At 57.1% G+C, this 11,163-nt stretch overlaps 1 protein-coding gene across 1 annotated transcript; it reads left to right on the top strand.

Moving 5' to 3' along the window:
* Window positions 1-2,220: 2,220 nt before the first annotated feature.
* LOC125629305 (avidin) lies at window positions 2,221-10,056 on the top strand. The gene is made up of 4 exons (XM_075128289.1): window positions 2,221-2,379; window positions 5,395-5,605; window positions 7,457-7,577; window positions 9,462-10,056. The coding sequence occupies exons 1-4, from the start codon at window positions 2,305-2,307 to the stop codon at window positions 9,493-9,495; spliced, it is 441 nt and encodes a 146-aa protein (XP_074984390.1). The 5' UTR covers window positions 2,221-2,304; the 3' UTR covers window positions 9,496-10,056.
* The last annotated feature ends 1,107 nt before the right edge of the window (window positions 10,057-11,163 follow it).

Raw genomic sequence — 11,163 nt, 5'->3', positions numbered from 1 at the left:
TGCCAGGAAACAGGGTGTTGGCCATTCTCTGTGTCCAGACCCCTGCACACACCTGCCCTCTAGGGCTCTGCAACGATCATACACCCTTACCCCACCCCCTAGATACTTAAGAACTGCCTAGGGGAAACTGAGGCACCCCCACACTATTCAGAGGAAACATTAAGAACAGTCCCGCTTCGTCACATCTCTCTCCCCTTCGAGACTGAACTGAGCAGGGTCACTTTAGCCAGTGACCTGGGGAAGTTCGACCCCACCAACGTTTCCATGGATGCTCCAGCATCTCTCCCATTCCTTAGGATCGGCTTGCATCAGCCCCACACCCAGCCCTGTGTCTGAGCGTCCATGAACACTATAAAGGCCTTGGCAAAGTCGGGGTTTACCAGATTTACCGGGCCCTGGATAACAGCCTCCTTCAATGCACAGAGCACCTTCTGGCACTGCTCGGTCCAGACCAGCTCCTCTGGCTTCCCCTTCTCACATAGCTTAGCGATGGGGCAGCTGGGGAGCTCAAGTGGGATACAAACTTCCAGTAGTACCCCACCATCCCAATAAAGGTCTGGACCTGTCTCTTGGTCTGGGGAACAGGCCACTCTCTGATTATCTCCACCTTACACTTTTCAGCTTTTATCGGCAGTCCTGTCTCCTTGAGGCAGCCCAGCACCCTCTTCACCTGGGCCACAGACTGTTCACTTACAGACCTAGCACGGAGACATTCCTCTCTCAACAACCTTGTCTCCCCAACAAGCTGGCCAAACCCAGCCACTTGGTTAGAGGACTGTTTAACTTTCTTAACAGCTTTCACTCCATCTGAGACCTTCTCAAAGCTATCCACACTGGGTCTTTCAACAGGAAAGTCAGTGGCTTCAGTCACAACAGAAAATTTCTGGCTGTTAGGAACTGAAACTTTCTTGATTAAATCACTTTCACACCCTTCAGTGGCAGTAAACTGCTTGCAAAGACTCCATGAGGATTCCTTTCCCGAGAGCTTTTCTATGCAACAATTCACCCTTCCCAGAAATTCTGCTCTTACCCTCTTTACCGAGGTCTTGCTCTAGAGGAACACTTTCCTGAGCAACAACAGACTCTTTTCAGAGTAACAGCCGTGTTAGTCTGTATTCGCAAAAAGAAAAGGAGGACTTGTGGCACCTTAGAGACTAACCAATTTATTTGAGCACGAGCTTTCGTGAGCTACAGCTCACTTCATCGGATGCATACTGTGGAAAGTGTAGAAGATCTTATTATATACACACAAAGCATGAAAAAATACCTCCCCCCCCCCCACTCTCCTGCTGGTAATAGCTTATCTAAAGTGTATGATAATCAAGGTGGGCCATTTCCAGCACAAATCCACAGCCTCCAGAGGCAGGGCCAACCCCAGCCCCGCAAGGCAGCAGGGCCAGCGCCCATCCCTGGGGGTCGCCCTGACCTTCGGCTTGACAGTAACAGCAGCTGCAGCCCCTCAAACAACAAGGGGGCAAATACAGGCTGGCGCCTCCCAGAGCCAGGGCAGAAAGGCCGCCAGGGCCTGGCAAGGGCCCTTCCGAGCAGCCTGCTGCCCATGGCAGGACTGGAGACAAGAGAAACCGGGGCGTGGGGGGCTTAGGCTGGGGGGGGCTCAGGTTTGGGACTCAGGCTGCAGGAGGCTCAGGTGGGAGACTTGGGGTGCAGGGGGCTCAGGTTGGGAGACTTGGGCTCCCGGCATTTGGGTCACAGGGTTTGGGCCCAGTCTGACTTGGAGCTGAAAGTTCAAAGGAGCCCAAAGCTGCAGGACAGAGACCCTCCCTCCAACCTGCCGGGATTCCCAGAGTTTCTTGTGCCCGGAGCCAGGGACCTCTGTGTGGTGCCAAGTGAGAGCATCCCTCAAACTGAACCTCCCCTGCCCCATGGAGCCTGCTGCCCCCAGGCCAGGAGCTCCCCCCTGGGGCCCTCCTGCCCCTAGAGCTCCACGCTCTGTATAGCCCAGCCGGGGTCCTCAGGCCAGCACCGCCCACTGCGTGCTGCGCTCACATCAGCCCCCCTGGCCCCACCTGGCACACAGGGGCCCATCCAGCGAGCGGCCAAACGCTTCCCACCAGCAGCCCAGCAGGGCAGGCGTCACATGGCCGGTCACTGGCAAACGCTTCTGGGAACTTCAGGTCCCACTGCAGGAAAAACAACTTGCAAAAGCCAGCACTTGCTCAATACCTGGCACTGCCAACGAGTGAGGTCGCTGGAGCTATAAATAGGAGCCTGACTGGGAGCCCCAGGCATGAGTCCCTGGAGGGAGACTCACCTGGTGTCTGCAGGTGCCTTCCACTCCCAGAGATGATGGGGAAAGTCGCCTTCTCCCTGCTCCTCGCCCTGGCTCTGGTGACCCTCGGGGTCTCCTCAGCGAGAAAGGTATGGGGCAGGGCGAGGGGCCGAGGGGGCTGGGCGCTGGCTCTGGGACGTCTCAGGTGGGGCAGGGCGAGGGGCCGAGGGGGCTGGGCGCTGGCTCTGGCCGGGGCAGGGGGCTCTTGCTTGGGGCAGGATGGCGTGACAACCTGGGGCGAGGAGCAATGGGGTCAGACACTGAAATGAGTCTTGCGGAGGCAAGAGGGGGGTAGGGACTTTCCCCCCTGCCGCGATTTTACTCTCAAGGGAAAGCAGCATCATCTCTTGCAGCAGCGTTTGGACTGAGCCGCTGCACGTCCCAGTGGGGAGATTCCCCCTCCCGCAAAGGGCAGGGACAGGAATGGCTCCGGGGTTTGTTGTTTTATTGTGACGGGAAAGAACTCCCGGGGTGCCCGGCAGATGATGGAGCCGGGAGCAGAATGTCGCAGTGGGTGGGCAAAGGGGCGGGGCAGGAAATGCCCCCCGTGAATGTGTGACAATGGGCAGTGCGGTGCTTGGGGTGCCCTAAAACCCAGAGCAAGCTGGGGGAGCCGTGTCACAGCCAGCAGACACAGCTGGGTAAGCAGACGCACAGTGTGAGGGGGCCAGATGCAGCAGGCTCGGCTCTGCAAAGCTCCCAATCTTCAGCACTGGGACACAAGACTCCCTTCGATTTGATAGCATGACACCCCCTTTTCTGGCTACTGGTCACCTTCAGGGTGTTTGGCACCAGGATCCTGTGGCTGGGCCTGTGCGAGGGTAGAGCAGGGTGAATTGGGCATGCGGGAATTCCCAGCCTGGATTCCTCCATGGGGCCAATTAACTCAGTTTCCCATCGCCAAACCTAGTCAATACCAGCTTCTTCAGAGGAAGGTGTGTGGAAGCATGGAGGAGGCAGTAACCGGATTAAAGTGCCCCAGAAGAGCTTCCGCCTGACCCCAGCAGTCAGGGGTGCACTCCTGCCCAGAAGCAGGAGGGGTCAGAGCCCTCCCAAAACTTGTATGTGTTTTAATCGTTACTGTTCTATTTCAGTCTGGTTTCATTCACCATAGAAACATCTGAGCCTTTTCTGGACACTGCTAAGCTTGTGGCCTTGATGAAATCATGTGGCAGAGAGTTCCACAGATTGTGCAGAGTATGAGAAAGTATTTCCTTTGGATCAGTTTTAAATTTGCTGCCTTTCAGTTTTATGTAATGTTCCTGTGTTATGAGAATGAGCAGCAGCACTAAGGAACCTCCTTTGTCCTAGTCACTATCATGTGTCCCTCTGTCATGTTAGCTCTTATTTGTCACCTCTCTGTCTCCCCCGCTCCATCTCTACCCATCCTTGTCACCCCTTTGCGAACCCCTCGACTCCCGCAGTGTCTGGTTTGAAGTGGGGAGGCCAAAACGGAACACGGGCTCCTTGGAAGGGCTTCCCAGGGATTTATAGAACATACCAAAAAAAACAATGTTAAGAGACTGGTAAGAAAAAGTCAAGCACTCAAAAGTTAGGAAATACCAGGTTGCCCAGACAACCTGAATTCATCCGCTCCATGCTACAGTCTCTAATTCCACAGTCACAGCCCGGCCCCTGCCCAGTCGGTGCACACAGGCTCATTGGATGCCTTGTTATGCCATATTTGCTTTTATGCTCGTTATTCCGGTGTGGCCCTGGGCCTCATTTACTGCACACTGTTTAAAGCCTGCACAGAACACCGAGCTGCTCATGTCCTCCTGGGTTTCTCGAAGTAGCTCTTCCTGGAGTATTTTAGTGGGTTACAAATATTCATGAGTTTCTGTTCCTGGAAATCCTTGGGAAGGGCTCTGAAATGAGCGAGGAGAATGCTTTGCCTAGAACATCTGCCTTATGGTGAGAGAAAGCGACTCGAGCTATTTAGTTTCTCACAGAGACGGCTTAGCGGTGACTGGAACATGGAGCAGAAATCCATACGCTGGGCAGAGATTTCAGAACCAGCCAGCAACTTGATCTAGCAGCCAAAGGCAGAACAAGACTAGAAATCAGGTGTAAAATTTTAACGGAGGGGAATTAACCTTGGGAATGCCTGACCTAGGGACGTGGTGGAGTTTTAAAGTCAAGACTGGGCGTCGTCCTCAGAGCTCTGCTGCAGCACAGCCAGGAGGGACGCTCGTGATCTGCAGGGCCCTTCTGCCCCTAAAATCCATGGTATGAAGTGTCCCCATTTTACAGGTGGGGAACGGAGATGCCAAGGTCAAGGCCAGATCTGTCACAAGTGTTGGCTCATTTTGGATGTCCTATTTGTGAGGCCGAGGGTCTGGTTTGTCAGTGAACTTGGCGTTTGACAGCACTATCCTCGCTCAAAGCCCAGCTCCCACTGACTGCAGGGGTGAGCGCCTCGCGCTTCTGCAAATCTCAGCCCCATCGTCTTGAGTCAGGCGCCCAGAAAATGAGCGCACCGGGCTGGTGTAGGTGACTTGCCCAGCATCACCTGAGACCCATGTGGCAGAGGCTGGGACAGAATCTCATCTCCAGGGCAGCATTCAGCTTCCACCATGACACCATCCTCTCTCTTCCTGCAGTCCCCTGCCTCAGTCACTCGCACCTTCCAGCTTCTGCAACAAATGAGGCAGGGGTCCTACGGACCACGGCTGGTTCCCTGCACAGCCCCAGGTCAGCCCCAGAGCAGATCTGTACCGAGCACTGAATGAGATGGGTCCTGTGGGAAACTAGCGTGTGAGCTTGTAGTTAAAGACATGGCCCTCGCTGCCATGAGATCTCACTGAAGCCATCAGCTGAGCAGGCTTTGGAGAGGGGCTGAGTGTTCCTGTGGGTAATGGGAACAGCCGGAGACAGTGTGCAAGGAGAAAAACACAGCACAGGAAGGGATCTGACCCCAGAGCCAGCCATTCCCTGCAGGTTTGGGGCAGAGAATCCGATCACAGACCCATGCTCTGTCCCTCTCCTTGTTTGTGGGTCTGGCTCCCGTGTTCGGCGCTCTCAGGGGCATGGCCTAGGGGAGCATTGGGCCCTGCAGCGCTGCAGGGGAGGGACCCATCCTGCTGACCGTGTCTCTCTTTCAGTGCGTCCTGTCTGGACTGTGGAAGAATGAGCTGGGCTCTAACATGACCATCTCTGCCGTGAACACCGATGGGGGATTCACCGGTTTGTACCACACAGCAGTGACGGCCACCGACAAACACATCCGGGTGTCACCCCTGAAGGGGTCCCAGAAGCCCACGAACCAGAGGAAGCAGCCGACCTTTGGCTTCACCGTGAGCTGGACGTTCTCAAGTACGTGGCCCGAGGGTTCAGTGCCCGGGGTGGAGGGGAACGGAGGGGAATTCAGTGCTAACCAAGCTGAAACACTTCCCCGCCCAGTCTCTGCACCGTCCTCTGCTCTTCCAGCCCCTTAACGCTCAGCTTTGGCCAGTGCCAGGGGCTCTGAGCCAGAACTGAACAGACTGGAAACAAGATACAAATGTACCAACCTCAAACCAAAGGGCTGGGGCCTGGCCTCAGACCCATGGTGGAGGGCCCATTGCTCACCCTGGGCTGTGTCTCCAAGGCCATGTAGTCAGAGCTCCTGGGGTCCATCCTCGGCTCTGCCTGGGACTTGCCGAGGGCTCTTGGGCAGCTTCCCCATCACCTCTCCACCTGCCTACGGGGACCCTTGGGGGACCCACCTCCCCAGCTGGGTGCGAGGCTTCAAGTGCTCTGGGGACGAGAGGCCCTGGGGAACACTGCGAGCTGCTTTGTCTCCTCCCTGGCTTGTCCACGGCAGCCTGCTGGGGCTGCTGCCAGAGCTGTGCACGTCCCAGCACCGGTGTTGCTGTGAACTGTTAGTCACTGTCTGTATTAGGTAGTGCCAAGGTCCCTGTGGCGCTAGGCGCTGTACAGACCCAGCCCCTGGCTCAGCGCTCAGCCATCCCGTGCGCACAGGGCACTTGTCGGCCTCCCCAGGCTGGGTGCGAGGCCTTGCTCAGCAGACGCGCTGGGAACCATTACTGGGAACCGCCTCCTGGGGGGCTCCGAAGCAGCGGACAGAGGGTGGGGGCAGCAGGAGCATGTCCCCCTGCAGACGCGGGGGCTGTGAGACACAGGGGTGGCGGGGGAGCCTGGAGGAGGGCGTGCAAACTGGAGCCATCCAGAGCAGACTGAGGGGTGGGGATGGAGCCTTAAGGCTCATGGGGGGTGGGGGGAGGGAGGGAGGAGAAGCAGGAGAACCTGAAGCAGGAACTTCCATTCAGCACCTGCCTCCAGCCCCATCCCATTAGTCTTCCCCATTCCCTTCTGCCCCTCCCCGGCCCCTATCCCCCGCTTCCTATCCCACCCTTTCCTCACCCTGCCCCATCCTCATCTGCCCTCCTGACCCCTCTGCCCCCTCCAGCCAACTCTGCCCCCTGTCCTGCATCTCTTCACCCCTCTGCACTGCAGACAGGCTGCGCCCTCTATCCCTCTGCCCGGCCTGGGGAAAACAGGGGGCCAGTGAGCGCACAGGAAAGGCAAGTTCTCGCTCTCAGTGCTGGGGCCCAGGACCAAAGAGGCAATTGCAGGGAAAGTCCCGCTCAGCCCCACGCTCAGGGAATCTTGGGGGCACTTAGCTGACAAACTCTAGCAAGTGTCTACGGAGCATGTGTGAAGGGAGACTTTTCAGGGACTTGTAACTTGCCCAACTTGGGGCTGGCCAAAGGCCAGTCTCCCCCACTGCCAAGTGTTGAGTCCCAGCTCAAGCATGGGGCATTCAAACTTCCCAGTGAGAAGGTGGTATGAATTTTTTAACATGGCAAAATTAACGTATTTTCCCCCAACCTTGTTCTTGGAAATGGCTGAACCATATTATGTTAAGAAGTAAAAGAACCCCAAACCTCAGCAGCCTGAGGCAGATGTCTGGCATGGGAAACTTCAGCTGAACTGTTGAAATGAGGCAAGTTATAACCAACTGAGAACAGGGTCTTCTAATGGAAAACTTTGGGCACCCTTAACTCTCGGTGCTGCTGCCAGCTCCACCGATGCCTGACTCTTTCTCCTGTTCTGTAGCGGTTCCGTCCACTCCAGTCGTGCTTTAAGCAACTCCGCCTCCTTCCCTGGGCTCTGTTTCTCGGGGGCCTCGCTGACTTTCACTCCTGTCGGGTTCCCCTGCAGACTCAATGACCGTCTTCGTGGGCCAGTGCTTCATGGATGATAAAGGGAAGGAAACTCTGAAGACCATGTGGCTGCTGCGTGAGGAGGTCAGCTCCCCCGGCGCCGACTGGAAAGCGACCAGGTGGGTGACTGGGCACCGACTGCCCAGGGGCGAAGGACTGGAGCGGGGACTGGCCCCGTCTCTCTGCCAAGGGCAGGGCTGGGATCCCGGCTCTGGTCCAAGGGCTCCTAGCGCTGGAGATGTAGGAAAACCAGCCTGCGGGGACAGGGCATGGCTCTCAGCCCAGAGTCACAAACCCATGGGGACCCTTCGCCCTCCAGTGTCTCGCTGGGGGAGGATGAAGTGGTGTGAACCGAAGGCAGGTTTATTCCCCAAGGCTGCAGAGTTCCCTGAGCCCTGTCACACCTCAGGGCTGTGATCCCGGCGGCCAGAGCCAAGTCCCCCCAGGCCTGTGAGAGACTAATGGGGAAACAGAGAGTGGGCTGGGGCAGCTTGTCACTGGGAAGCAGCCCCTGGGAACAGAACCATCTCCGGGGGTGCAGGCGGCTGGGGCACCTGGAAGAACTGGGAGAGTATGGATAATGAGGCTTCGGGCAGCCCTGGCAAAGCCATTCCCTGCTGTTACCCTGGGCTGGGCCCCAGCAAAGGCCTAGTTACCCCATGACACAGCCAAACATGCCTGCCACTGCTGAACCTTTTCCCTCCCGGGGCTGCTAGTGCCCCACGGCCCTGCCCGCCTTGTGGAGAGGCCCACGGGGAGTGGGGGAGGGGGCTGCCTGCCCTGGGGGCACCTCCCGGGGGGCACCAAGGGGAGATTTGAGCCAGTGGTTGCTGGAGGGCCCCTGCCCCCAATGGCCCTGCTGAGCACCACGGGGATGTGCAGCCTGCGGAGCCCCTGCCCCCCCCCCCGGGTGCTGCTGGGTGGCTCTGAGGCCCTGCCAGTGCGGGGTGCCCACAGCCACGCTGCCTCCCTGGGCTGGGCGGCTGGGTGCCCCCCCGAGGTGGAGCCTGGAGGAGGCGTTTCCCCAGGCAGCGGTGCTCAGGCGGGTGGCCTGGGAGGGGGTGTCCTTCTTTGGTCTTTTCTCCTTCTGAGGCTGTTGCACTTTGTGCCCCTTCCGCCCCCTCCTCCCCCCGTATCGGGCAGCACCGAGTGCATGGTCTGTGCTGGGCAAATAACAGGTGAGAACAAACCACAGAGGGAAAATATCAGGCGCTGACGGGCTGCTCAGTCTAGCAGGGAAAGGCAGGACAAGAACCAATGGCTGGAAGCTGAAGCCGGACAAATTCCCATCAGAAATAAGGCCCAAATGTTTAACCCTTGGAGCAAGAGGCCAGGGCAGTGCTGGGTTCTCCAGCTCTTCACGGGCTTCAGTTCAAACCCGGCTGCTTTTCTGGAAGATGCTTCAGCCATTCACGAGGTACTGGGCTCAGGGCGGGGGGCGGGGGGCATTGTGGCTGACCTGTGCTACACAGGAGCTTAGCCTGGATGAGCTGATGGTCCCTTCTGACTAAGGGTAAGATTCTGTCCCAGGGATTTTTAGTAAAAGTCAGGGACTGGTTGCGGGCAATGAACAAAAATTCATGGAAGCCTGCAACAAACAAAGAAACAAACAGAGCCTGCCAGGGCTTTCAGCTGCTCCTGCCGCAGGGGCCCCACAGGGGCTGACCCAACCCCAGCCGCTGCTCCAGCAGGCTGGAGACCACTGCCCAGAGGCCCCAAGGTTGGCTGCCGGTCAGCTGTTTTGGTGCCTCCCCACACCCCAGCCGCCACTCCAGAGACCCCGGTGCTGACAGCTGGAGAACCCAGCACTGCCCTGGCCTCTTGTTCCAAGGGTTAAACATTTGGGCCTTATTTCTGATGGGAATTTGTCCGGCTCCATCCCTGCTCCAGAAGAAGTCCTGGAGGTCACGGAAAGTCACAGAATCTGTGACCTCCCTGACAGAATTGTAGCCTTACTTCTGACTGTCACTCTGCGAATCTATGAATTCTGCACTTCCCCGCAGGGTCGGCACAAACATTTTCACCCGGATCAAGTGACGGAACATGGGCGAATCCGTGAGGAGCGACGGTGCCTGGTGACCCTGTTTGCTGGGCTGCAGAATCGCCCGTCTCTGTCTCCACCTCCCCCTCGCTCTCCGGTGACCCCCCCAGACTCGCTGTCCCACCCCCCCATGCTGCAGTTTAGTTCCTTTCCCAGTAAAGCTCTTGCGCGGGAGGCAAATGAGTCTCTGGTGTTTTTACCGCTCTTGGCCCTTGGGGTGAAGCTGTTGCTGAGCCGTGACTCCCACCTGCCCCTCCCTGGATTCCCCGGGAGGTGCCGGATTCTCTCCCGTTAGCCAGGCCCTTCCTGGGACACCCCTTGGCAGGTTCATCCCCCTGGGTCGCTCCTTTGCTCCCTGCCCGTGGCCGGGGTACAGAATGCAGCAGCCGGTGTACAGCCCCTAGGAGACGCCCTTCCCGGCTAAACGGCCCTTCGCTCGCTTGGGAGGTTCCTGTCCAGCGCTCTCAGCCCTGGGTTTCGTTTCTCTCCAGCATCCGGCGCCACCCACCTTGAGATCTAGGCACCAGAAGCCAAATAAACATTTTTCACTGGAAAAACAGGGCTCAGTTCTGTGTTGTTCTCCACGGGACGTGTAAGGCTCCAGAGGAACCTGGCACGGGGAAAGGGACGGGCAAAACCTGTGGATTAAAGCTCTGGAGATTCAAAGTCACGTGTTCCCACCCACCCCTGACTAAAATCCCACTGTAGCTTGGATCTGACTGGAGCAGTTGGGAACCTTGCCCCCCGCCATTGAGCAGGAAGGGAGAGGCCTTGAAGCGGGACCTGACCTCATCTCCTGGGATTTGAATAGCACACGGCGCATGGGGCTGGCTGGCCCTGGTGCAGAGGATGGAAGGGTCAGTCCCTGGGGCAGGCCCACATTAACACACTGGGCCAATAATCCAAAGGGGGAGGGAGGCCTTTGGGGAGCAGGACCTGCTCCACCCCCATGGGGAGCAGCCAGTCCTGGATCCCACAAGGGCAGAGGCAATTCTTGATTTAGTCCTAAGTGGTGCACAGGACCTGGCCCAACATGTGCACAGAGCTGAACCACTCGGTCATAGCGACCGTAATATAATTAAATGTAACATCATTGGGCCGGGGCGGGGGGATACCAAAGAACCTCAGCACAGGAGCATTTAACTTCAGAAAGGGGAACTACACAAAAAGGAGGAGGCTAGTGAAACAGAAATGAAAAGGAATCATCCCAAGAGTGAAATGCCGGCAAGCTGCCTGGAAGCTATTTAAGCCCCATAATAGAGGCTCAAATCAAATGTACACCTGAAATAAAAAAAATAGTAAAGGGGACCAAAGAAAAAATGCCACGGTGGCTAACAACAGAGTAAAAGAGGCAGGTGGGGCAAAAGGTTCCCTTTCAAAATGGGAGGGTCAAATCCGAGTGGGAACAACAGAAAGGAGCATCCGCTCCGGCAAGTCAAGTGCAAACGTGTAATTAGACAGGCCTAGAAGAGCAACAAGCCAAAGACTCAAAAACTAACATCAAACCTGTGCTAAATACACCAGCAGCAGGAAGCCTGCCAGACAATCAGTGGGGCCCCTGGACAATGGGGGTGCCAAAGGAACCCTTCTTCTTCTCTGTATGGCTGATAGAAACGTAGAGCAACAACAATACTCTACATTCAGATGGGTAAGCGAGATAACTG

Source organism: Caretta caretta, chromosome 5 (genome assembly GCF_965140235.1).
Source record: "Caretta caretta isolate rCarCar2 chromosome 5, rCarCar1.hap1, whole genome shotgun sequence".
NCBI classification, from domain to species: Eukaryota; Metazoa; Chordata; order Testudines; family Cheloniidae; genus Caretta; species Caretta caretta.
The sequence above is the reverse complement of the archived record's forward strand: the minus strand, read 5'-3'. Positions and strand labels throughout refer to the sequence as shown.